Genomic DNA, 26971 nt, shown 5'->3' with positions numbered 1-26971 from the left:
TGCCAAACATTAACCAAAGGATTTCAGATACTATCATGAAAGGATTAGGCTGGTGAAGAGGGTGGTGTAGGAACCAGTGGAGAATAAAATAACACTTATATACATTGTATCTCTGGCACTGCTTGTATTAAAGTTCCCCAAAAGGTAAAAAGGGTAGTAATTAAGGGAAACACAATTCAAATGTGTGCTAGATATTAAAATAACCTTTATATATACATCTAAGGATACGTTCCATTACAAAGAACAGATCTGTGGGAGTTAGTGTGCAGGTTTTAACTGGAGTGTTTCTGTTTAGCTGTAGACCATGAAAGCTATGTTTTATTTTTACAAGTAGCCTTTGAGATTCTTTATTTGTCAGAGGATATAAAATTGCTCTTAACATGGGAACCGAGCAATGATCTCAGCTTTTGATACCACATCATAGCTGCTTTTTTTTTTCTTTTCCTAGGTTTGATACTATTAACATTGTAGGACTGGTGGGGAGGAGTTGTTTTTGTTGTGAGCTAAGGAAAAATGGAACGAGAGGAAAATGGTCCACACTGCTAAGGCCTGTTTTTAAGGGCGGGTGGCATTAAGGGGAGCCTGCTGGGGATCCTCCCATTACATAGGAGGATAAAAGGGGGCAGGACAGCATGCAGGTCTGTCTGCTTCTTTCACCCTCTCACCCTTATCCTTGGCTTTAGGAGATCAGAAATCATTTGGATCTGAAGCAGGAGGTGAAGGAAGAACTCGAATCTGTCTGAAAGACTCCTCAGCCTTTTGTGTGGACAAACAGCGCGGTCTGACACGGTAAGAGAAGATGATTCAAGTGCGATGTCCCTCTCTACAGTCTTTCCTCTAGGACCAACTGTCTTACCAGCTTTTATCCACCACGCTTTTGAATTGTTTTGCAAAAAATGTCTTTAGTGTCCTCACTATGACGTGGAATGGAAATGTGCATTTTTTCCACAGGGTAGGAGGCACTGCTTGGTTTCACTCTCTTCCTAGTCAGTAACTTTAATTTATTCTGCCTTAGAAAACCTCAGTCAATTGTGAAATTACATTTAAGGAAAAAAAAATTTTGTTTTTAAAAACACTTTGCTTTTTATTAATAACAGTTGGACTGTAGTGCCTAATGAAGCTTTGTAGAGAGCATGTTGATGCCTTTGTTAGAGATAGAGCCGTTGTAACCCTTTACTTTTAAGTTCACAGCAACTTCCTAGTGATTCCAGAATTATTTGTCAAGTAGTGACAAAAGGGAAGACAAAGTTTGACATACACAGTATAAAGACTTAGAAAAGTCTTTTGCAAGGAAATCTGTTTGGTGATTGATAGAGCATTAAACATATGTTCTGTGTTTATATGCCTAGAGCACAATACTGAAAACTTAAAATTAGTCTCTTGCATAATTCACAATGGTCTGTAGTCCTCAGGGACAGGCTACTTACATTGTACTTGGACAATTTAATAATTATGAAAATATAGTTAAATTTTATTTTGTTGATACAAGGTTAGGACATCTTAATACTGCCTTGGGAACTTTAAACATGATTATTGATTTATCACAGTTCTATGAACATCTTTTCTGAAATATTGTATCTCAGTGTCACCATTTAGCTTCTGTTTGCCTTTGGAAGCTATGTAATGAACTCAAACCAATGGCTATGATTTCTTGGGAAAAGACTGCTGACATGTTGCTTGCAAAGCTGGTGTTTTATGGTATCTTTAATTTATTATCTATTTTCTCTGTAAGGACTGGATTATGCCATTAGCATCTTCCTTAAAGGTCATGTTCTGGGGTGTTTTTTCTTTCTGACATTTGTCCACATTCAGCACATATGGAAAAATTAAGTTTGCAGATGTGACCTACATTGAGTATGATAATATTTCTGAAATAAATCAAAACTAATTTGCCTAGAAATATTATTGAGAAACTGTTTTAAATGTCAGTGTGCTAGTGAAATTAACAGTTGTTCTTTTATTGAGCATGCTGTTCTACTGAAGTTGCCCTCTTAGTAATTGTCAAAGTATAAAATCTGTTCTGAAAACTGTCTTTGCCATTTATTACTGAGGATGTTTACATTCATAAAAGTTCCTAGATTGACCACAGTATTCAGTTTGAAATATATTTATCTGGTAAGTCACCTAGAGCATTTGTATGAAACTTTTGGTCCTGTCCTGTGTAGTTGTGCAAAGGACTTGATGAGACCTAGTCATGACAAGATTATTTCATCCTGGATACTTAAGAGAGGAAGTCTTGACTATGCTGAAACAAGTGGAAAAAATTCTCAGTGATTTCACTGTTGTCAGTATTTAAACCAAATGTGAATGATGCATCCATCCAGTGACACTACTGGTACATTCACTTTATTCAGATGTCTTACAGATACCTTTCTAATACAGACTGGATTGATATTACTTACCAATTATAAGTGAGATATATAATTTGTATATATTTGCTTATTTTTACATGGGTTTGTGAAATAAATGGATAGTACTATATATGATGATTCTTGGTTTGCACAGGTTAATGGCTGATCGGGTGCTTGTGATTGGCAGTGGAGGGAGAGAGCATGCGCTTGCCTGGAAGTTGGCCCAGTCTCCACATGTAAAACATGTTTTTGTTGCTCCAGGAAATGCAGGAACAGCTGATGATGGAAAAATTTCAAATTCAGGTAAAAAGGGGGGAAGAATAAATTATTGTGCCAAGCAATCAGTAATACGGGTTTTGGAACAGAAACAAAACTGACCACATTTGCACTGAGTTGGTAGGAGATAGCAATTACTCTTTTCTTTTACTGGTACCACAAATTATTTAAGGCACATATTTATTTTTTCTGTATGTTTTGTTTCTGAATTTTAGAACTGCCTAGTAAAATATCGTACTATATCTATTTTTAGCCTAGCTTGTTAAGATAGTGAGGCTTATATGAGACTGTGTATTTCTACACCTCATCTCTTTCCTCCCACTGTTATGCTTGAATTCACTGACCAATTTCAGTGAAACTTAACAGAGGAATAGAAGGCTCAAAGTTATTAACTTCTGGATAGAAACTTCACTGGTGTCTGCCCAGGCTGCTCAGCTAAATTTAGCCACATCATGTACTGGCACTGAGTAAATCTTTGCTCAGGTGTTGAATCCGAGTTTCTTTGTGAACTTACAGTTTTATTTTTTAAAGTTTTTATTCTGTTATGACAGGCAGCTTTTAAAAGTTTATACTGATTACATACATCAAATAAAATACATTTAAGAAGTTAGCAGATGTGTATAAAAACCAGTAGTGCAAATTGGAAATGCTCACTGTTCCTTCTGGACTCTTACTATTATATTGTTTGTTTTACTGTGCCCTTCATAGGCTGTTTCATTATTTTAATCATACTTATTAGGGAGATGGAACAATGACATTCTCATCTCCCATCTCTTATTTAGGCTTTACAGTGGTAACTTAATATATTTCCTTTTCCTTTTCAGCTGTGTTAGTGAGTAATCACACTATTGTTACCCAGTTCTGCAAAGATCATAACATTGGACTTGTGTTAGTTGGACAAGAAGCTCTTTTGGCAGCTGGTAAGGCTGAAATAAACTAACCAGCACCTTGAATTCTGCTTTAAAATTACCTCTTTTGGCTCTTAGGACACACACTGATTTAATTAAACTGAAGAGCAAGAAAATTTGGATTATCTTGTAAATGTAAATTGTAGTCACTGAAAATATTTGGCTTCATAGCTGTATGCTGCTTTTTGTATGTTAGAAATCAGCAGAGGAAATCATGCAGGATCAAGAATCAGTAATGGTTATAAGTACACCTGTGTCTTCTGCTCTGCTTCCCTTTTTATAAAGAATTTTCTTGCAATAGCCCTAACATTCTTGCTGTATGCAACCATACCCAGACCATCATGTGCATTTATTGTAATGTGGTACAGTAAGTTCTCCATGTCTTAAATAGTGAACAGAAGTACCAGACAGTCCTAACAGTAGTCATGGGGTAGTAACTGTGACAGTGCTTAGTAATGTAAAGAGCTAAAGACCCCTTAAAACTAAATGATGAAACAGGTCGTTAGGTATGCAGAACCTTATTTTAAGGATGAGATAGCTGTTTGAGACAAGGAAAAGTGTAACAGAGTGCCGGAATGGTTATGTCATTTTCCTTTTGTCAAAATGACTTGATGTTTCCAAAGACACAACTTGCTTCTTTTGTTATCTTTGATAATTAGGGATTGTTGATGACTTGAGAGCAGCAGGAGTTAGGTGTTTTGGACCATCTGCAAAAGCAGCCCAGCTAGCATCCAACACCAGTTTTGCCAAAGCCTTTCTGGATCGACATGGGATCCCAACAGCAAGATGGAAAGCCTTCAACAATCCCCAGGAAGCTTGTAGGTTTATTATCAGGTAAATATTTTGATACTGGAAACTCCTCTGTCAAGTTATCTGTGTGTTTGGCCCACGATAGTTACCTAGAACTTGGTAACTTTTCAACTATTGTTCTTCTCAAGTAGCTACTGAATGAATTCATTTTGTAATTAGAGACAGATGGTGAAGGTGCAGGGAATTTAAACAGGTTGATTTTTCTGTTCACAGATCACAGCTCTTCTTCCCTTTGATCAGCTTCTTCAGGATGCTAGTTAGCCATTTAAAAGACAAAAAAAGTGTGACAGAAAAATGTTTCAACAAATATTTCTGTAAGGGTAAGAATCATTTCTACACAGACAGATATCAGCAAAATGCTATCTGTGGAGTGATTTGGGAGGTACTGCTCAAATACTCATAACTTAAGGAGGATACTTTTATTTCTTCAAGGCTACACAGCTTCTCTCTTAAATGGAGAGAGAATTGTAACTGCATATCTCTGCAATTGCTTTGAGTGGTAATGCCTCTGAATTCATTGGGGATCCTTTAGGAGAGTAACTTACCACTGTGTCTATTTTGGTCCAGTCTCACAGCAGCTGCTGTGTTCAGCTACACTGGTCTGTGGCTGTCTGTTGGTTTCACGGACTTCTTGTCTTTGCTGTCACATGCTACATGTGGTACAATCTAGTGGAACTTTTTTTTTTTTTAAATAAAAACAACCTTTTCACTGACTTTGCTCTGTAACAGCATTTAGTCTGTAATACTGCCATGTAGAGAAACAGGCCAACAACTTGTATGTCTGTAAGCATGCATAAGACTCAAGAAGGAAAAATGTATCTCAGGTCAGCACACTGCGATGTGGAGAAAGGGAGCTTTGTGTGAGCCTACTTTGGCTGCTTGTATAAATCTAGGGTTGAGATTTATCCTAATATAAATCATAATGTGGAAAGGAGGAATGAGATGTTGTTTCAGAAAACAGGCTAGTAGTGTGTAGAATCAGTGCTTCAAAAGGAACATTTTTATTTGACTGTCCACAAGCTGGAGAGAGGTGAATGGATAAAGTGTAGTTAAAACTATGTTGATGTTACACTGTTCTCTTTTTTTGATTCTAGATTTAATTTGTGTTTAAGAGTAAGTGGAGCAATTCTGGGGATACAGTGTTAATACACTAGTTCTAACATATCTTTTATGTGCAAGACCTAACTTAGCCTTAACCTTACAACCCTAAACAGAACTTCCATAGTGGTTTATAGCATTATGTACTGTAATCTGGTGTTCATCAATAAGTTCATCTTTCCAAGCCTATGACAGGAATAAAATAGTAACACAACTCAGGGAAAAGAGGAAAAAACTGCATGTTGTTAAAGTTCAGTGACTTGTCCAAGGATATACATTGAGTTGGTGTCAGAACCAACAAGAGAATTAATGGATTTCTGGTTCACAGTCCTGTGCTGAGGGCTGTAAATGCCCATTCACCTCCATGACAGGATGGGCTAGGAAGGAATGTGTTTTTCTGATGTGTTATTCTTCAACCATTTAGAAAAAAAGGAAGGATATGAGAGGTGTACAGCTTAAAAATTATAATTTCACTGGATGCAGTAGGGATGCCTGAATCTCACTTTTGCTTTCATTTAAAGCACAGACTTTCCTGCACGAGTTGTACGGGCAAGGGGCCCTGCTGCTAGAAAAGAAGTGACTATTGCAGCCAGCAAAGAGGAAGCCTGCAGAGCTGTCCAAGAGATTATGCAGGTGGATAAATCTTTAATTAATCAGTGGGAATCCAGTTCTTGATGTTCTGTAGCCTGTGAGTTTGTAAATTCAGCCACAGGAAGCAAGTATTTTCAGGAGAAACTTGCCCATTTGACTAAGGAGTTTCTCTGGGTATAATTCTCAAATTCCTCATGTTTGCTCCAGATAGTCACCAGTGAGCAGGCTTTGTAGAGTTTGTGACTGAACTCTTGTTCCAGCACTGAGTCCCGTTGCCCAGCCCCTCCAACTTTTTCATTTTTTGTTGGCTCCTGGGGTCTGATAAGTTATATTTCAGTGTCTCTTCCTTATCTCCAAATGAGATTCTATTGGCTTTGCTCAACATACCAGAATTCAAGCAAGCTGGTACTTTTCATATACATTGTTGTTTCTGTTAAAAGAAAATAAAGAGAGAATTTAGCCAGTAGAAGTCATATTTGCTAACTGAGGAATTTTTTTTTGTACAGGACAGAATGTTTGGAGAGATGGTTGTTATTGAAGAACTTCTTCAAGGGGAAGAACTTTCTGTATGTGGTTATGTACTTTTATTCTTCAGTGTTATTGCTATGCTCTATGCATAAACACAAGTTTATTGTTTTAAATAGTTTTTTTGTTTTATTTGCACTTACATAAATAAATATGCAATCTAAGCAATTTGATGTCATTCTAATCAATATATGTTGTCAGTAGAATTTTCTTCTACATTAGCCATAAAATTGCAATTATGGTGATCAATTTAGGTGGAAAATGACCTTTTTTTCCTAAGGTGACCTAAAACATGTTTGTATGGACTTTGTCTTGGAAATTGTTGTTACGTCAATAATTTTGTGCTAAAGTTTAGTGCCTATTTTAGCACTTTCCTTACCATGGATTACTACTCAGTGGCAGGATAAAACTTAAGCATGCATATTCTATGCCACATGAAAACTGAAAACAAGTTCTTTGTGCAGGTTTGTCCTGCACTGAGAATACCTCATACTCATACAGGCCCCAGATCTGCAAACACACAGATTTAACTTCAAACATATAAGTAATTCTGTCAAGTCAATGAAGACTATTCACATGACTTAAGGTAAGCATATGTCCATGTGACTGATAGGTCAAGATCTAATTTATCAGAGAGGAATTGTTATGAGGGCCACCATTTCTCCTGATTATTTAAAATTGAGAAAGTAAGCTCAATCCTTCAGATCAGTGGGCTTGCAGCAGAATAAGTGGATCCTGTTGCTTTCTATCTTTGATTCCTAAATTCTACTGGCAGAACTGAGCCTCAGCCTGTGACCAGCAGTGTTAACTTCCCCTAGGACGGGACATTGTCACTGTTTCTATGTTGTGTGCATCTCTTAACAGTGTTTGTGCTTCACGGATGGTGTCACTGTTGCCTCAATGCCCCCAGCCCAGGCCCACAAACGATTATTGGATGGTGACCAGGGTCCAAACACTGGAGGGATGGGAGCCTATTGCCCGGTTCCTCAGGTATAGCAGTCCTCCTCCTCAGCCTGCAATAAGGCTGATCACATCTGTGGTTAATATATCTCCTTTAGGGCCCAATCTTGTTTTTTATCACATAGGCCAGATTTCTTCTGGAATTCATTGATGCTTTGCTTGTGTAAGCACAATACAGGGCTCAAACTTTAGTAGTCATTCTTTAGGATTTAATGAGCCAGTGTTCTGAAGAATGGTCTCTCTTTTACCTTTTCCATTATTCCTAAACTTGGTGTTTCTCTGCTCCTATTAGCATCACTTGAAATGTCCCTGCAAAATTCCCCGCATGCCTGGAGTCTTTGTGTCTTGAATATAACCTTGGATTTGTTGTTGATTCTTAAAGCTGACTGCATTGTTCTAAATATGCTGCTCAAGTACATTATTAGTGTGGTTTTTTTATAAGTACAGAAACAATCTTGCTGTGTACAGGCCAGGTTGCCAGTGTCTCAAAACTCCTTAAAAATGGCCTTCTAAAGAAAGAACCAAACAAAAAGTCTTGGGATGCAAAGGATCAGTGTATCTGCCCTTAAGGCAGCAGCACCCTAATGGAAGGAGTACAGTGGTTGGGGGTGGGAGAGCGGAAAACATAGCTGAGGCATTTACTTACCCCAGTCCTTCCAGGTCCTATGAGCTAGTCCAGCAAATGTCATCACTGTCTCAATCAGTTTGATGTTGATCGTTAGGTTCCAGAAGTTCTTCTAGAGAAAATCAACGATGCTGTCCTTCAACATGTTGTTGACAGTATGCGGCAAGAAGGAACAGCATATGTAGGTAAGTAAGTATTCAACTGAAAAACAAGGTAAAGTCATATCAAGGTTAGTTTCATTGTTAAAGATTGCTTTTGAATTCCAAATATTTGTTTAAAAAAAAAAAAAAAAGTTGTTAATTTTTCATGCAGTATTAAGCCTCGCTGGTTTGGTTTATAGCTCCTGCTTTGGAGAGAAGAACTTTTGTCTTTTCTCCATAAAACATACCGTACTTTATTAAATATTTTTTATTAAAAGTTGCAAACAGAGTCTTTGTAGTTCAGGGTATAATATATACTTAAGTTCAATTGTAGTGTTCACTCCTATATACAGCAACCTAAGTTTTCTTAAGATCTTTGTCTTAAGGCTGTTTTTGAAAAGGAAGGTGATGCTCACAGCTGTCACTTAATGCCAATGGCTGCTTTTGGTACTGAAGGCTGTCGAGATCACGTACATGTAAAAAGTTGGGTTCCAGTCTGTGATGTATTCTCTGCTATTCGGTAACTTTTTTACAATGCCCAAATCCGCAGTAAGAATGTAGTGGGTGTTGAACATTTTCATGATAATGATGGAGGAGCTGATGCTTTGTGGGTTTTAAAATTTAACACTTGTTATTCTCTGGGGATTGGTTTTCTGATCATACAATGAAAGGCCTGCTTTAGATCACCATATCCGTATATGTGAATTGCAGGAGAAATTACCCAATACCAACTTCAATAAGTTTTTGTTTGTTAGTAGCAGTAGTGAATTTTGGTTTGGTATTTTTGCCTGAAATACAGAGTTATACATCTGTATTTATACATAACAACAGTGCACTTAATGGTAAGAAAATTGCAAGGTCTGCATACTGAATGAGGTTTTATGAGAACTGGTTTTTTCATCCTGTCAGTTCCTTCTGATCTCTGAATGCCTGCATTTAGAGAGCTGTAGCAGGAAACAGAACTCAATTTTCTGATGCAGAGGGGTTGCTTTCTGTTGTATTTAGTCTAAAATGTGATGCAATATTCCGGAGGTTGCTGCTTGCCACTTTGTTGGTTATTGTGGAATTATTATGACTTGCATATAAGTGCTTGCAGAATCCTTGCTCCTAATTCCTTATGATTTGTAGAAATGCGTCCCACATTCCAAAATACTGTGTTGCATTTAAAGGAGTTCTTGAAAAATAAACCTTTAAATTAATTTGCTTGGCTGTGTTCTTTCTGTTCAGGTGTGCTGCAAACAGGTTTAATGCTTACCAAAGACGGTGTGAAAATTTTAAACTTTAAATGTCAGTTTGGTGACCCTCAGTGCCAGGTGAGTGAAAGATACCGGAAACTTAAATATGCTTCATTCTTTTACCTCTGACTGTTCTGGCTTACCTCTAGGGAAATTTGCATGCTATATTTGGATTTATGTCTTCCTTCCCCTGAACGTGCAGATCTGAATGTGAATGTCTTAGACAATGTACGAGGTAACTTAAAATTTTGTCTAGTCAGCTTCTGTAAATTATTGGTTAAAGACTTTAAATTAAAGAACTGTTCCTCAGATTTTATTTTTCTGGATAGAAGCAGAATGGGAGGGGCCTAAATTCATGTTCCTTCTACATAATCTCACATCTCATGTTTGTAAATTTATGACTGTTGCAAAAAGATGCTGCAAATTAATGCTTACCTATAGTTTCCAAATCTGCTGGCATAGGGAAATACAGTATTTTCAGTTTGGCAGGTACAGATTTTATTCTATTAATTGAATTTTCCCTAAGTTGAATTTCAGCAAGTCAGCAAAATAAAAATTAACTTCTATCACTACGAAAATTTTCTGCAGGTAATTCTGCCACTGCTTAAAAATGACTTTTATGAAGTGATTCAAGCAACTATTGATGGCAAACTCTGCAGCTTCATGCCAGCCTGGTCAGAAAATAGTACAGCTGTGTGTGTGGTCATGGCAAGTCCAGGATACCCCGGAGACTATGACAAAGGCATGGAGGTAACAGGTAACTGCAGGAGGTTGTTTACCATTTAATTTCAGCATAGTACTTCAGTAGGTCTGCATTTACCTCTTCTCCCAGAGATGTGTACAGGTCTCCGTCCCACCCCTCACACTCTATCAGAGGGTCCTATTCATCTGTCACTCCTGGTCCTTGTGGAAGGGATAGCTGCTCAGAAAGATCTTTTAACTAAAGTGTATGCCTGTCCAAAGTAGCATAGGGGCTAAATGTTTAAAGTTACATCATTCTATAAAGCTCTGGCTGTAGCTGGTTGCTGAGATAAGATGATGATGGGGAATTACATACTCCTGGAACAACTCTGGTGTGTCCACCTGGAGTACTTCCACAAACTGTGCTGGAAACGTGGACCGTGATGTTGTCAGCACATGACTGCTTTTTCCTAGCTTTGCTCCCTTGCCAGGAGGTTGTATTATCTTAGCTAATGCCTGACCAGGTGATAAGGGTGAGACTTGAGGACCTACGGCCTTTAAAATAGGAGCAGTGCATACCTCCACCATCAGTGTGGTTCCTTCCCTTGTGTCAGCCAGCAGGGTCATTGCTGTGTAATACTAATAAGGACCTCTTCTTCATAGGGCTTGAAGGGGTTTTGGAAAAGGTGGGCATGTGGGCTTTAGATCAATATTCATTTTCTGTGTTAAAATTGTTGTGGTTTAATATCTCATTAAGATTTTTTAAATATTTAAAAACAGAGGGAGCTGTTGCAGAACTATTTCCTGTCCCCTCAGCTACTGCCTTGCCAGTCCAACACTATGCCTTGTGTAAAGCAACCCAGACAACTGATCTTGTATCAAGGCCACCTTATTTTTGTCAGAACTCCAGTTACCCTACATGACACAGGGAGAAGGTCATGTTATATTGCTTTTTACCTTGTCAAGATTTCTGCTGTCCTGTTCTCCTCACCCACCCTCCTCTTGCAGTTCCCTCACTGTATTTATTTTGTCAGTGATATTCTGGGGAACTCTGCATTTCTGTAACTGTAAAAATCCAAACTACATAACTGAATAAATCCTTCTGCTAGTGAGCTACCTTTCACTAGTCAGACTCAGGAACTTAACTTTTTTCAAGTAGATATTCATATCTTTAGGAATGGGGTGGTATGACACCCCTGCTTGTTAATCACAAAAAAAACAGTGAAATTCAATTCATTCTTTTATTATTATACTCCAACCTCTGGACTTGTGTGGGGGTTTTTTTTTCCTATTTTTCACATTGATTCCTACATTTTAATGGCTTAACAAACATTTTAATCTGGAGTATTCCTTAAAATGTGATGGGAAGGAGTTAGGTTTCCATTGCAGCAAGGCCAGCTGGGGCTCAGCTTTGACCTTGTCAGGGCAGTGCTGTGGCAATGTAACACACTGTACGTTCAGCAAGTACAAAGGTCCTTTTTACTTGTTTATAAAATCAATCTAGCTAATAGCAAGGGGAAAACTGTGTTTTGTTTTGCTTTTTCCAGGTGATGGCAGCAGTTCCTCCTCTTCCCTTATCCTCTCCTCAGAATATGAATCTAAAAAACCCCTGAACAATTTTGCTTTCCTCTAACAGGAAAATACATGGAGACAAATGAAAAGAACAAAAAATGTCATATGTTTTAGCTATTGGGCAGCCACCTGCAAGTGTTTGTAGAGCATTGATTCCAAGTGTGGTAGCGAATTGTGTGGAATGGGCACAGCAGAATAGCTAGGGTAGTGCTGAGGTGACATTAGTGTTAATGGTTTAATGTCAGGGAGAACCCAGGCAGTAAACTGCTATGAATCATGATTTTTATACAGGAAAGTCCTGCACAAATTATTCACAATTACAATATACAGCACAGCTTTGCCTTGGCACAGGGTAGTTGTATGTCCTGTTGTGGCTCCTGGATCCCTTACTTCTGTTCCTGTGTCATCTGTGTCCTTACTGGACATCTTAGAAGGGAGTCTTAAGGCCAGTGGAGTGGGATACCCTTCACTGGTAATGCTGTTTTTCAGAAGAAAGATAAGGTGGGAACTTTATGGTTGTTCTCCCTTGACTGAAGAAAGGGCTTCAATCTTCACTGCTTTGCCAACACAGTATGTGATTTAAAATACTCAGAGAATTCCTTTTGCTTTTGTAGGTCTGCTGCAAGCCAAAGAGTTAGGGCTGCAGGTGTTCCATGCTGGCACAACACTGAAGGATGGCAGAGTGGTGACAAGTGGTGGCAGAGTCCTCTCCATTACTGCTGTTAAGGAGGACCTGATGAAAGCATTGGGAGAAGCCAACAGGGGTGTAGCAGTCATACGTTTCAAGGGTGCCACTTACAGGAAGGACATTGGCCATCGGGGTATACGTCTTCTCAAACAGTCTCTGTATGTAAGCAAAGGCACTAGCAGAAATAGATGCTAGTCCAAAGTTTTATATCTATTATTCTCATTTGTGTAATAAATGATGGTCTATGCAGAAAATGTCACTACCACTGCTAGCATGTCCTTTACTCTCTGCAGGAGTTTAATATACAAAGAGAGATATGTGGAAACTTTAACCAGTGATGTTTTGTTTCATCAGCTGGAAACATCAATTGTAAGTGGTACCAGATCAGGTAAGACTGGGAAGAATCTTTCAATTTCCTCAGTATATTGAATGGAACAGAACTTTTTTTTTTCCCAGGAGGTGAGCAATGCATTCTTGGCATTGAAACTGAGCTTGAGAAGCTGGGCTGGGATCACCATGAAGAAAGAAAGCTAATTTCTTTCTCATCACTCCTCTTTTGCTTAATTAAAAAATAGTTGGCTTACCATGGAGATGATTGCACTTTTTCAAGGTTAGTCTAGTGAACAGAATTAACTCCTGGATTAATGGAATGGTTTTGTACATCACTGGACAGAAGTGATCCTACCAGCTGTATATGAGTGCAACATCCAAACAGTTATTTTATTAGGGTGTATCTTACATCACCGAAATTGTTATTTGCTCTTCAGACTATGTCTTTTAGTCTTAGCAGTGATCTACTGAGGAAAATTTCTTGTTGATTTTTTTCCCCTTAGAATAAAGTAGCTACATAAAGAAAAAAGGTGAGCTGTTAACAGTTTGGTAAAAAGTTTAACCTTTGCTATACACAATCCATAGGTCACAAATACATAATAATAAAGATCTATTTACAACACCATGAAATATGTGACTTTGGGGTCCATGCTTCATAGAGCTCTGCATGTTTCTGTCAGTGGACACACTGCTGTCTTCTCCAAGAAATCGTAATTTGCAGTACTTGCCCTGGTGACTGTGTTGGGTCTTTTTATTTCCCTTAAAAATGATCCTTGACATATTTGTACTTGGCAGGCAGTCATTCAGAAGTAGGAGGCTTTGCTGGCTTCTTTGACTTGAAAGCATCTGGTTATGATGATCCTATCTTGGTATCTCAAACTAAAGGCCTTGGACCTAAACTGCAGGTAACTTGAAACTTGACTGTAGTAAAGCTTATGTTATCTCCCAATACTGTTTTAAATGCCACAACCAATGGCACTATCTGCACCCTTCTGAGCATTATAAATACATCTCAAGTCCACTGCAATGGTCATTTGAATTTTGTAGATGATCATTTGAGCAAGGCCTGTGCATATGTTCTTGAGAATGTGGAGGCTCTGGATATTTTGTGATGAAATGATAATAAACTAAAAAATATAGTGGAGCACTTAAGGAACTAAGAACCAGAACTTTTGCTATAAAATAGAGGGTCCATTGGCTTCAAAAAAGATCAGTTCAGAGGAGTACAGGGGAGTGTTGAAATGATAACTGTCAGACATAGCTTAATAAATTGTATGCAGAGAGGTAGCATAATTAGCTCTCTTAGGGCACTGGGGAAAAGAAGGATGGAGGGGATAAACATTAATGGGGAAGAGAAGCAAATAAAGAATGCTAATTATACAAGAACACACAGGATAAGTTGAGCCAGAAATATAGTTATATATTGAATCAGAAGGCTTTCAGTCATCAGAGGAGTGGAGGTCTGAAGCTGCCTTTCACTGGTCAAGCACAGCCACTTAACTTGTTTCAAGTTGCTATTCATACCTTTAGTAACAGCATGATATGGTGTGGCTACCTGCAACAGCAGGAGACTGAACATAATAATTCAGAAGGTCTTTTGCAGGCTTACATCCTTGGACACCCCTGAGCATGAAAAAGTGATTGGTGCTGGCTCTTGTGAGTCTTTGTTCCAACTGCTTGGCAGAGAGACATTCCCAACTGTGTTTACACAGACTGTTCCCAAGACTCTTCTTTGGCCAAGAAAAGTTGGCCAATGCCTATACGAATTGTTACTAGATCAGTGGGAGGGAGATGTTACAATGCAACAAAGGACATGGGATGACTGGTTTCCATAGCACTTCTAAATCCACCAGCCAGTGAAAGAAATCAGGCTTGTAATCCAAACACAGAGTTTGTTTAGGTGCCAATCTGTTACCATTTTGAAGCTAGTGATTAGTATTTATCTGCGTTTTTCCCTTGCCCATCTTTCTGTACTGAGTTTTTCTGCCCTGGTATAACTACACTGATAGACCTGTGTCAGTAAAAGGTAGTTTCCTTGAAAATTTATCCCTATATATGCAGTCTTTGTCCCATTTCAGACCCTGAAATGGTAAGTGACAGAGATGAATTGCACCGTGTGAGCTGGTGCTGTGCATCTACATCAGCAGTTGGCACAAGCGGAACTGCTCTGCTGTATCCCTGACAGTGTAGCAACACCTGCTTGTAATAAAGTAGTGTAAATGTCACCACTTTATAGAAGCCATGATGTCTGAATCAGGTTTCATTACTTGTAGGATGCAAACACCTTTAACTTCTTTAAAAAAAACAAATAGCAGCCTTCCTGAGGGAAATATTATTGTTTTGTGAAAGACCTGTCTTTCAAGGGAGCCTACAGACCAGGCCCACATTCTTGTCTGTGACATGAGATAGCTGAGATCAAAAGACTTCTTGGGGAGGGTGGGAATGAAGAATCTCATTTCCCTGTAGAGGGAAGAAGAAGAAGAAGAAAACTACCTAATAAATTGATTCACTGCACCAGTGAAATTAGTAGACAAAAGTAAAGCAGAACACACAGTAATGTTGGAGCAATCTGTTCTTATTTTTGGAAATTGGTAGGAAGTTCTACAGGTTGAATATCCTGGGAATTTGTAATTGCTTTTAGACACCTCTTATTCTGGATTTGACATAATATTCCAAAAAGCAAACAAAAAAAACAACCCAAAATGACAATTTCTGGGTAGCTGGAGCTAGAATTTGAATTAATGTTTCAAAAAACAAAATAGATTTTTCTTTTCTCTGTAAGAAAATGGGCTGGTTTTCTTGATTTAAACTGGATGATGCACCAGGTTATCTTCTGCCTCTATGTTCTATACTGATTCTTTTCAGGGAAAAGAAGATTTCTGCTTTTTCGACTGATTAATGTCTGAATTTTGCGTATTTCTTGTCACCACTGCTGGTTCCGACCATGTTTTGCAGATTGCACAAGTATGTAAAAGACATGACACCATAGGTCAGGACCTGGTTGCCATGTGTGTCAATGACATCCTGGCTCAAGGAGCAGAGCCTCTCTTCTTCCTCAGTTATTTTACCTGTGGCAAACTTGATGTTGAAGTGACTGAAACAATCAAAGAAGGAATAGCTGAAGCTTGCAGAAATGCAGGATGTGCTTTCCTGGGTATGAACACTCCTCTCCTTTGAGATTTGAAGATTCTGATGTTGAAATGATTACTAGTGAAATAGACTTTGTAGGCAGAGGCAGTATGGTGGCATTAGACCTGTTGATTTCTGTTTGGTGGAAAACAGTCAAGCATTTGGGCTTAAACTCTTCCTTATCTGTAAAATGGTTCAGCACAGAGGGATAATTTTTACTATTCATGCATTTGCATCCTAATTCTTGCTTATTTATCCTTGTACAAAGGAGAGCAAAACTGAATGCCTCACATTCTTGAAGTGTTAATAGGTTTTCATTCCCTCTCTGATACTCAGTCATAGGAAGGAGGTGCCAGATAAGTAGCATGAAAAAAAAAAGTTTCTTCTTTCAGTAACTTCATGAAGCTTTGTTTTGTTGAAACCTTGAGGTGAGGTAAGAAACCAAGAAGAATTTTAAAAATATATCTGAATGTGCTTCTTAGGCTGCATGTCTCTACAGCTATCCTGGATATGTTGCTTATTTTAGGAAATGCTATAGATTTAAAGTTAACAATAAAACATACTTACAGCTAGTGCTGACTGCTTTCTCTCCCCACTTAGGTGGGGAGATGACTGAGGTGACTGGCATGTATTCTTCTGGAGAGTATGACCTGGCTGGCTTTGTGGTTGGTGCAGTGGAGCGAGGGCAGATGCTTTTGAGGCTGCAGAGAGCTGATGAGGAGGATGTGCTTATTGGACTGGCCTCTTCCGGGATTCATGGCCGTGGCTTTAGCATCATAAGGAAGATTCTCTTAATGTCCTCCTTACATTACTCCTCACCAGCACCTGGCAGTTGTGGTGACAAGACTCTAGGTACATTATCTTTCTTCTCAAAACCAAACCTGCAAGTGAATTGTGTTCAGACATTTTCATAACTAGGTGCTGCCAAGGGTTGTTTACTTCAGTCTTTGGGGTAGGTATGTGGGCTTGTGTCCACAGTTTTGGAAGAGTGGGCCAGCACTTTTTGCTGCTTTCCAAGGTTGTCTGCCACAAAGAGCAGAGGGGAACCTGTTCAGAGAAGCATTCCCACTAAACACCTAACGATCTTTTAAACAAATTGATTGAATTGACACTTCTGTTTGCAGGAGATACATTGCTGACCCCAGCAAAAATGTACAGTCCATCTTTGCTGCCTGTCCTTCGCTCAGGGCATGTGAAGGCTTTTGCCTTCATTGCTGAGGAGGGGTTGCTGGAAGGCATCTCCAGAATCCTGCCAGAACACGTCAGTGCTGTCCTAGGTAAATATCAAAGATGACTGTTTCTGTTTGACAAAATTTATATACAGCAGGGACTTGACTTTTCAGCTTCAGTTGTAGAGATACTAAAAAATGTTATGTGTCTACATAGTTGGAGACTGAATGACCTGAAGTCAGTGCTTTTCCAAAGAGCCTACCAAAAGCATTTCTATTTCAAGTAAGCATCAGCTGATGAGCACCACTGTCTCTTTGGACAGGCAAATTTAAGGAGAGTTTGAAGGCAGCTCATCTCTAGGACAAAAGGTGTTTAAGAAGATTGTGTGTTCTGCAGGACACCTCTCCATACTAAACATTTTGACCAAACAGTGAAGCTTGTTGAGAGAATTAATTTGCATTATTTGCTCCACAGTACATGTGTACATGCGCACACGTGCACACACATTTAATGCAGTTTTGTAGTAGGTGGTAGCTTCCCCACGACAGATTAGCATTTGACATCTGTAAGTAAGGTAGAACTTCTTCTGTTGAAGCTGAAATTGGGCAGTGTTCAAAAGCTCAAAATACTAAAGAAAACCATATTCATGTGAGTCCAAAAATATTGTGGGGATGACGAGGTGGGAAGGAAGGTGTCTGTATGTCTGTCTGTATTTCTCTAGAATGAAATTAGAAAGGAAAGAAATAAACCCAGCTTACTAAGGTGGTGCCTAGCTTGCTTGCCAGTGCCTGGAACCACAGACAACTTAACAAGCCCAAGGGTTTGTTAGTTTTCTAAAGTGAAGTTGAGATGGCAAGTCTGCACTATCAAGCTTTCCACAGACAACCCAAGGCCATGCCTGTGTGAGTAGGATCACTGTGAAAGCCCATCCGTGGTTCCCATCCATGTGTAGAACACTCAGCCCTGTTCCAGTCTGCCCATCAATACAACTAAGTATACACTTTTATTATTGATTCTTTAAAACAGAAAACCAGGATCTGCCTAAGTAGTCCAAAAAAGCTAGAAGATGTTTTGTCCCATGCTTCCTTCATCTCTTACAGAAGAGGTGTAAGTCACCTGTAGCTTCTTCCTTCTGGCTGATGAGGGATGAATACATTTTAATTCGCCATCATTTCATACATGTTCTCATTGGAAGGCCTAGAGAAGACTTGGCTCCCACACATTATGGCTAGAAACCTCTAGCTAAGCAGTACCTATAAAGCTGACTGGAAGTTGGGTCAGTTTCCTCCTTGGACAGTATTCTTAGAATAGCAAGAATTAGTCTCTATCAGGGCTTGTAATATACCACTGTTATTGTATGTAATAAAAGATGGGTAGCAAACATTTGTGCTGACCATATACAAATTTCAATCATTTTCAGATGCTCTCAGTTGGAAGATTCCTGAAATATTCTGCTGGTTTTGCAAAGAGGGAAACCTCTCTGCGGAGGAGATGGCTCAGACATTTAATTGTGGGATTGGTGCAGTCTTGGTCGTGCAGAAGGACCTGGCCCAGCATGTTCTCAAGGACATACAGAGACATGAGGAAGCTTGGCTGATTGGGAAGATTGTTGCCCCTTGTCACACAGGTTAGCAGGTGTCCTAATGGGAAATGAAGACACTCACAAAAATTAAACAGAGTATGGTTTGATTCAAAGTGTAGCAGATTCATCTGTCTCACTTCAGAGGGGTTTTCACTTAAGGATGTGCTATTTCATTTTTAAGTTGATACAGGGTAAGTTGTTTTAGAGTGTGATTCTGTGAAGTGCTGAGCATCTCCTGCAAGGCACCAGTTGTCCTCAGTTGTGTAGGTGTTAAAGAGTTTTCAGTCATGGGTTTCTCTAGGTTTGCTTTATTAACAACTCAGAGTTGGGCCACCACCACAGTGAATGGCAACCTTCCAAAAATTTCTCATTCTTATATACCTTTTTACCACCCATTATCCCAGTCCAAAGTCTTTGTAATTTTCCAGTTGATCTTGGTTCCCATGTCGTTATCATTCATCATCATCTTATCTCATCAATTCTTCTTTTGTTCCATCCGGTCATCATCCTGTGGGTTTCGAAGTCCATCTTGGGTCAGTCATCTCATCCCCTTTACTTTAGGTCTTGTACCTACACAATTCTGAAAAAAACTCTCTGGTTGTTCCATTTCACATTCATCTTTGTAAGTTCTACATATTTTATTCACTCCCCAGCTGTGCACCTGTATCTTGCTGATTTTTCATCTTTTGTTTGATCTGTCTCTACCAATTAGCTTGACTGGGTTTTAATCTGGTCCTGAATTGGGGCTATACAAGGGGGCAGGCTGAGGATGCTGTTCATGGCCTGTTGAGCAGCTCTGTTGCCATTAATAACCTTAACCCACTCTATATTAATTTCTAACAGTCTTACAGTCCTAAATTTTCTAAAATCTTCTACAGTAGGCACTGAGGAGACTCCCTATTGCAAAGTTTGTGTAGTTCACATCTGTTGCCTATCATTTCACTAGGCTGGAGGCTACTTGACACCCTCATATCTAGATTTCATTATCAAATATAGTGAGAAGTGAATGTCTTGTTTTCAGAGTGGCACTACTTGAATAATGTCTAACCTAGGTACCTGCTTGAGACTTGAATAAATCCCTCTCCTGACTGTCCATAAGGACTCAAACATTAATTGATTATATTTTACCACAATCATGGTAATCATCCCACCTCCTTTTCAACCCCTCCCCTACTCACATGGATCCTGTGTAAAGATTGAGGATAGGCCACAGCTGTGTATAGTCATATGTGATGGTTAAGTCTTCATTCTGGTATGTTCACTGATTGACATACAGCAAGGTGTAAGCCAAAATCTCTCTGGGAAAAAACAGCTTGGGGAGCAGTTTGGGCAGCCAAAATGCAACCTCAGTTCTGTCAACATAGTTTTTAGTGTAATTTTGCAACATGAGAGAAAGACGAAGACAGGTATTAATGATGGGGATAATCCTTGAAAAGACCATGCCATACGTAGGCCTTTGTAAACAATTCTGCAAGTAAGTAACACAAAAGAGATCAGCACAACTAGTGTGAGATGGCTTGTTCAACTAGTACACATTTTTGTAGTTCAGTTAGTGCTAGCATAAATTCATTGCTGATAATTGAAACTTATGATTAATAAACTATACGAAGTAAATTTGGATGGAAAAGTAAAGTCTAAGGTGTTTTAACATTTTCCTCACATATATGGAGGAGGTTCTCACATCGAAGTCGAGAATCTTCTAGAAGCTCTGCAGCTGAGCAGCCCCCAGCATCTGCTGAATAACACTGTTGGTGAGAGTCAACACCAACCCAGAAAGAACAAAGTTAAAGTAGCTGTTCTCGTCTCTGGAACAGGTGAGCTTTCATTTGTCATCACACAAAGAAATGTCCTCACAAAGGAGAGGCTGAATTCAGCCCTGATACAAGTGCATCCACCTTGCCTTTTTTTCAGTAGAGTCTATGGAGCCTTCTAAAACCAAGGCTGCATTTTGACTGGAAGTCAAGAAGTTGTATTGTACTGCTTAACAAATGAGGTTTATTAGTGCACAAATTCCTTTAGTCCTCTTCTATTTGTGCAGTTGTTGAAAACAAGATTTTTCTTTAGATAAACGTGACTGAGAGCCAATTCTCAGTGACATAGCTGCTCACCTATTATTTCATGAATGTTTGCTCTCTCTTCATTTGAGGCACAAACCTTGCTGCGCTCATCAGTTATGCAAAAGAGCCAGGCAGTTGTGCTCAAGTTGTCCTTGTCATCTCCAATAAGTCTGGTGTGGAAGAACTACGAAATGCAGCCCGGGCTGGAATTCCCACCAGGGTAAAGACACACATTTCCTTTGCTTTTTATCACCAACTCACAGCTACTGAATCCATAGGTTTTTATGAAATGCTTGGCAAGCATTTATGTTTCACTTTTGTTTAAAACTTTTACTGTGGATAAGTGGATGTAGCACAAAGCTGTCAAAGTTATGAGTAGAGGCAGAGCTGAAAGCTGTATGGACAGTACTCATTGGAGGCTGTGAGTCTTTCACTCTTTAGCGAGTGCTACAGTCCAGAGTTAGGAAGGGACTAAAACTGCAAGTGCTTTGATAATTTGGTCTGAGACTGTAGCCCATGCAGCTTCAAGTTTTAACTGAAATCAGTAAGAGTTTAGGGTCTGCAAAACATATACGCATTTTGTCTCCTTGGCTCATCCCTTTTTAGAAAGACCTTTGTTTCATGTTGTGCTCAGTCACTTTCGGTGGTACCATACAAGTCTTTTCTCCTGCCTGTGGTCAGTAGAGTAGCACTGTGTTACAGAAACTTTCACTGGTTTGTTTCATATAAAAAAAATATAGAAATGGCCTACCATCATGTCATCGTAGTTGTCAAAGTACAGAACATGGCTTCTGAAAACTTTCACCAAGTTGGGATTTCAAATGCAGCCCATCAGGAACATCTCCTTCTAACATAAAATGATTTTGAGCAGTTATCATGTTCATAGAGCTATTCACAGATGGAGATAAATACTTAGAAGCTCTATGCATTATAAAGTTTTCAGCAAGCTTCCTCAACAGCTGAGTTGGATTCACATTACTTTTTTACTGGAGGTATAAAGACTCATCTCTAGAAAAAAAGTTACGTTATTCATTCACATTTTCATAGGCAAGAGCATGACAGCTTTGTTAGCTCCTTATTTTAATGTCCTCATGAACAGAGTCAGGAATCAATACTTACCTTGGGAGCTGAGGCTGATAGGTGGAGTAGAAATAAAAAAGTTCCTGACTCCTCCTCCCCTTACACAGAATGTCTGGCCAATTTGTTGTCTTTTTAGGTAAGTTCATGGTTTTCAGTAAGCCACTACAGACTAACTGGTGGTGATGTTGTCAATGACTCATTACTATTTTTACTTTAGTCTTTGGCTAGATGTTCTGGAGTAAGACGTCAGTATCTTCCAATGTGTTCCCCCTTATTTCACCCTACACCACATTACCCACCTGTTTCTCTTTTCACAGTTGGCTTCTTTTTGTGCAGATTTTCTACACGTCCTAGAAAGCATCCTGTGTGATACAGCTAGTGTTAGCTAGCAAGTGATTGGGGCATTCCCAGGAATGTTTATATGAATGTGAAAAATCACAAACGTCCTGAATAATGTACCAACTTATAGCTTCTTAAATCTTTGATTGTCCTGGAATGAATACGGTTTGCTTTCTCTTTGCTGCCCAAGTAGCTGCTCTCATTCACATGAAGTTATTTCCTTGATATGGCTTTTGATGTGTTTTAATATTTTAGGTCATTGATCATAAGTTATATGGGAGTCGCTCTGAATTTGACAGCACGATTGACCGAGTTCTTGAAGAATTCGCTGTTGAACTAATATGTCTTTCAGGATTTATGAGAATTTTGTCCAGTCCTTTTCTCAGAAAATGGAAAGGTAAGAAATTATACGTGTAGAAGAGAAATTAAAATATGGATGCTTGGTCTCACCAGAATTACACAGTCAGTTCTTCGTCTTTTGGTTAAATCTCTCTCAGCCTTGCTGACACTGAGGTTTGCACATAAATCAGTGGGGCTGCCCTATGCCTTCATTCGTTCCAGCCAGTGGGACTGTGCTGGGATTCTGACTGTGTATTGTCAGAGAAATGCCTTGTGCTGGCATAAGGAGTAACAGAGGGGCAAAATCAGGGTCATGAAGTTGGTCTGTGTGCTTTCCTTCTGGGAAGGAGAAATGCCTGTGAAGCAGGCAGGAGTTTGGTTCTGTCTGCAGTAGGGGACGGGTAGTGTAACAACTGTGTCATTTGTCAAGGAGCTGTGCTGGGGAGTTGTGCTGAACTTACTCCCTGCAGTTCTCACTCAGAAAAAAATGGGAGAGAGACTGATTTCTCAGTTCATCTCCCTCCTGTGCTGCCCTGAGGGCTGCACCGCATGGCACTACTCTGTACTGTGTGCTGGAAATACAGCCGTTACAGACCCCTGAGTGAATGTGACTCTGCTGTTGGGCAGAGGTTTCTTTAGACGCATTCCAGGCCAGTGGAGCCTGGAACACACACTCCTCTTTCCTGCTGGCACAGGGCACCAAGTGCTAGCTCCTGAGGCCTTGCTCAGAAGTTACTCACTATGCAGATTGCACTTGGACAGGTTCCTTTGGGAATGATGTTTCCTATGAAAATCACTTCCATCTGTGTGGTGGCTCTGCATGAGGCTGCAGTCTGACATCCTCCGCTTCCAAGCCCCTCATCTGCAGCATGAGGGCTGGTCACCTGGGAGGGGAGAGACTTACCACTCCGTCTGTCCATCCACAGACGCAAAACCAAATGAGATCCTTGGCCTTAACTGAAACATGCTTGCCTGGCTACTGCCAAAGCCTGCACACCATCACCTGTGTTCCTGGAAGAGCAGTGTTTCCTCAGATAAGAGCAGTGCTTCCTCGGATTTCCTTAGAGATCATAACACCATGTGTATGTTTTGCTTTTTAACCTGAATCTGAACATGCCCTGTTACATTCTGACTGCAGTTGAGACCATTTAAACTCCTGAGTGGTGCTCAATGCTGTTGTTTTGAATTGACAATCACATCTCACTTTTATTTTTAAAGGAAATTCAGTTCAAATTGATGTTTTTTTCTCCTCCCTCACTGATGCCTAGGGAAAATTTTGAATGCTTCCCCATCACTTTTCCCACCAATCAAGGATGGAAATGCCCATCAGCAAGCCCTGCAAAGTGGATTCAAAGTCACAGGCTGCACCATTCATTTTGTCCTGGTAAGTGTCCTCTTGCCTAACATTGAGTAAGTTATGAAAAGGAATTTGCTTTATTCTTTTCTTTCTGAAGGCAGAAACAGGAAGAGGTAACAGGAATGTGTGGAAATCTTGGGATTGTTACCAGTAAAACCAGGAAGATCTGGGGGTTACATTGCATTTGTAGTTTCTTGAGGTCCCATCTTCTTCCTTCATATTATGGATTTTCAGTTTCTCCTGCTCTCAGCAAACTACACTCTGAATCTTCTAGCCCATGTCTCTCTTCCCACTATATGCCCTGATGTAATGTAGGTCCCCATAATGGAGGTGGCAAGCCTCTCCAGATGTACTTTAAGCCTCCTGCACAAAACTACACATGTGCTTGCCTAGATCTTTCATGAGACTTTCTCTGCCCATCCATAGCCTTCCTGAGACAGTTCACCAGCCTCTTCTAAAAGACTCCTAATATCCACATTTTAGGAGGAATCTAGTCCAAAAGCAGTGATCCACCAGGAGCCAGTATCTGTGAAGGTGGACGACACCAAGGATACACTGTCAGAAAGGGTTAAAGAAGCCGAGTGTCGGGCTTTTCCCATCGCCCTGCAGCTGGTGGCCAGTGGAGCAGTGCAGTTAGGAGCCGATGGTAAAACCTACTGGAAACAAGAGAGTCAAAGTCTGGGTCTTCAAGAAGAGAAGAGAGACTGCACATCCTCTCTCATAGCTCTGGAGCCTCAAGAAAATGATGTGGTGTAGCCAGTTTAATGAGTGGCTTGCTCTCTGCTCATCTTTCCCTCCTCCTCCCTGCCCTCCATGTGCTTCTCTTTGTAGGCATATCAGTGTCACAGGTTTCCATTCTGAGCTGTGATTCTTTTCCCTTAGCTTGCAGCTTTAGTTACACTCCTTTTGCAAAATTGGCGGTGGAAGCCAAGCTATCATTTCAGATTTTGAATTTCTTTTTGTTCTGTTTTTTCATCTGTAAAGGACGTACTGTGTTACAAGTCAAAGAGGGGGCTTCAGCTGTAAAAGTGGTCTAGCTTCAGAGGGAAATTAATTCTTCCAAGGGATCAATTTTTATTGGCTGCATCACATTGCAGAGCACCAAGAGCTTCACAAAGCAACTACAAACAGGAACCATGCTGCTGCAAGAGGGTGACCAGCTCCTGTTGGATGCAAGAGGCCAGACATGTTGGGGCAGATCAGAAGTGAGGCCCAGCCTGGCACGGTGTGGATTTGGGAGTGAACGAGCACTAGGGACGAATGTATAGTTCTGTGGGAGGAGGTGGGAGCCTACAAAGACCTCATCCTTGCGATCCCCACCACTGTGGGAGCGCCTCACGGTACACTGGAGAAGCGGACATGTAAACATGCACCTCTGTGGGAGCCAGTCTAGTGAGCTGCCAAGCAGAAGATCTGAAGGCCAAAAAGGCAGGGAACTTTCAGAAGGCAAACCACAATGAAACAAACTCCCTTTCACAGATTGTCAATATGATGTAATAGTGCATACTGAACATACATGTAGACACTTTCCCCTGCTCCTTGAAAGGGAGGGGTGCATAGACATTCCCAGAATTTCATATTAAAACATTTTGATCTTGAGGGATGAAAATTTGATTAGAGGGACTAGAAACACTGGATTTCAGGCATTTCTTCTTCCTTAATCTTTGAAATCAGCAGAACAAGACATCCTCAGCTTAACTTGCAGTAGCAGGAAAATCTCAGTTTTCTTTGTTGATTGAATGATTGGCTTGGTCTAGGGAGTCGCTGCTGTCAAATACGGCTTTTGCTGTGGAAGTTTTTTTTTATATCTGCTGGAATAATGACTTGCATGCAAGTAACAAATCAGAGGAAGAAAGCTAGCTAAGAAGCTACTTGAACAAACTAGAACAGAAGTAGCCAGAACTGAATTTTCCAGAGGAGGGATCACTAACAGCCATTAGATGCAGTGAAAAAAATATATTCTTCTTTTGGTATTACCTGTACTGTACTAGTAAGGGGCATACTGTATATCTCGCTCTTGGCTGTATCAGACTCTTTGAGAACATGAGTCAGCTCCAGCTAGAAACTCTAAATTTTTCTTTTTTTTTTTTTTTTTAATGTGTAGCTAGTGGCGTTTCAGGAGAGGAGAAAGATTCAGATCCCTCCTGTAAGCTTTGCCATTTATGTACAGAAATCTGTATTTGTCTCTTGCACTCCAATGACTGGAGCAAGGAACATGTATTTTTCATGATCTGGGAGAAACAGGAAGAACTGTAACAAGGCAAGATTAACAAATGTTTGGTATATATAGATAATTTTTATGATAAACACATTGCTTAGTTTGCTTTCAGTCTGTTGTAACTGTGTAGTAACTTCCTGTTGTATATTATTTGAATTGCATAGCATGCATGACTGAACGTTCCAAACTCAACAAATAAAACGTTAAAAGAGAATAGGGTGCTAGTTATTGTGCTCTGATAGGTCTCCAGGTGATCACTATGGTATTGAACAACTCCTTCTCTAATTGCGTTCCTGGGATCCCTCTGAGATTGGGTGTGGTGATAGTCTATGAATCTATTTAATTCTTTTTACAGAGTGGTAATTGAAGCAAAGCCATCTAGCCAAAGATCTAGTTCACAATAAAATTTCTTTTTATGCATTTGTAGAAATGCTGATAGGTGCTTAAATCCCATTTGTCATCAGCCTTAGATGGCAAAATACCCGAGTCTTCATCAAGCTGTCTGTGATGGTGTGGGGTATAGGCTTTGCAGTGCCTGGGTCTTCCGCTGTTGACCTTGCTGGCAGTGCTTAAACTGCTTTTAAAATAATGCTTTATTTATTAACTGTACAGATACTGATTTCACCCCTAGTAGTCTTACTCCCTCTAACATGTGAGTAAATTTAGGTACAATTTCTTTTGACTTGTAAAATGTTTATTTTGTCATGACTAAGGCACTGAACTTGTGCGGGCTGAACCCCTCCCAGAGCTGGATGCACCTTGCATCTTTTGCATTCTCACTGAGACAGGCTGCATTTCAAGCCTTGGTGGGCAGTCTGCCTGCGGGGGAGGCCATTCTGTGAGAGGGCAGGTTTGTAAAGAAAAATGCTGGGATGAAGGCTTAGCTTTTATTCTTTGCCCTTTACAAGCA

General features: G+C 39.8%; 1 protein-coding gene across 1 annotated transcript; it reads left to right on the top strand.

Annotated features, from left to right (window-relative positions):
• Positions 1-616: 616 nt before the first annotated feature.
• On the top strand, positions 617-26426 carry LOC104317815 (trifunctional purine biosynthetic protein adenosine-3-like). Its single transcript, XM_069785208.1, is given in 23 exon segments — positions 617-789; positions 2506-2654; positions 3452-3547; positions 4195-4369; positions 5965-6076; positions 6541-6600; positions 7424-7549; positions 8242-8329; positions 9512-9597; positions 10108-10276; positions 12387-12618; positions 12754-12848; positions 13586-13695; positions 15746-15944; positions 16520-16771; positions 17044-17196; positions 18510-18716; positions 20345-20485; positions 20818-20948; positions 22403-22544; positions 23755-23870; positions 24327-24542; positions 24544-26426. Coding segments are annotated over 22 exon segments (3075 nt in total). The 5' UTR covers positions 617-789; positions 2506-2509; the 3' UTR covers positions 24568-26426.
• The last annotated feature ends 545 nt before the right edge of the window (positions 26427-26971 follow it).

The sequence above is a fragment of the Haliaeetus albicilla genome, chromosome 6, assembly GCF_947461875.1.
Source record: "Haliaeetus albicilla chromosome 6, bHalAlb1.1, whole genome shotgun sequence".
Lineage (NCBI taxonomy): Eukaryota > Metazoa > Chordata > Aves > Accipitriformes > Accipitridae > Haliaeetus > Haliaeetus albicilla.
This window is presented reverse-complemented; position numbering and strand designations above follow the sequence as displayed.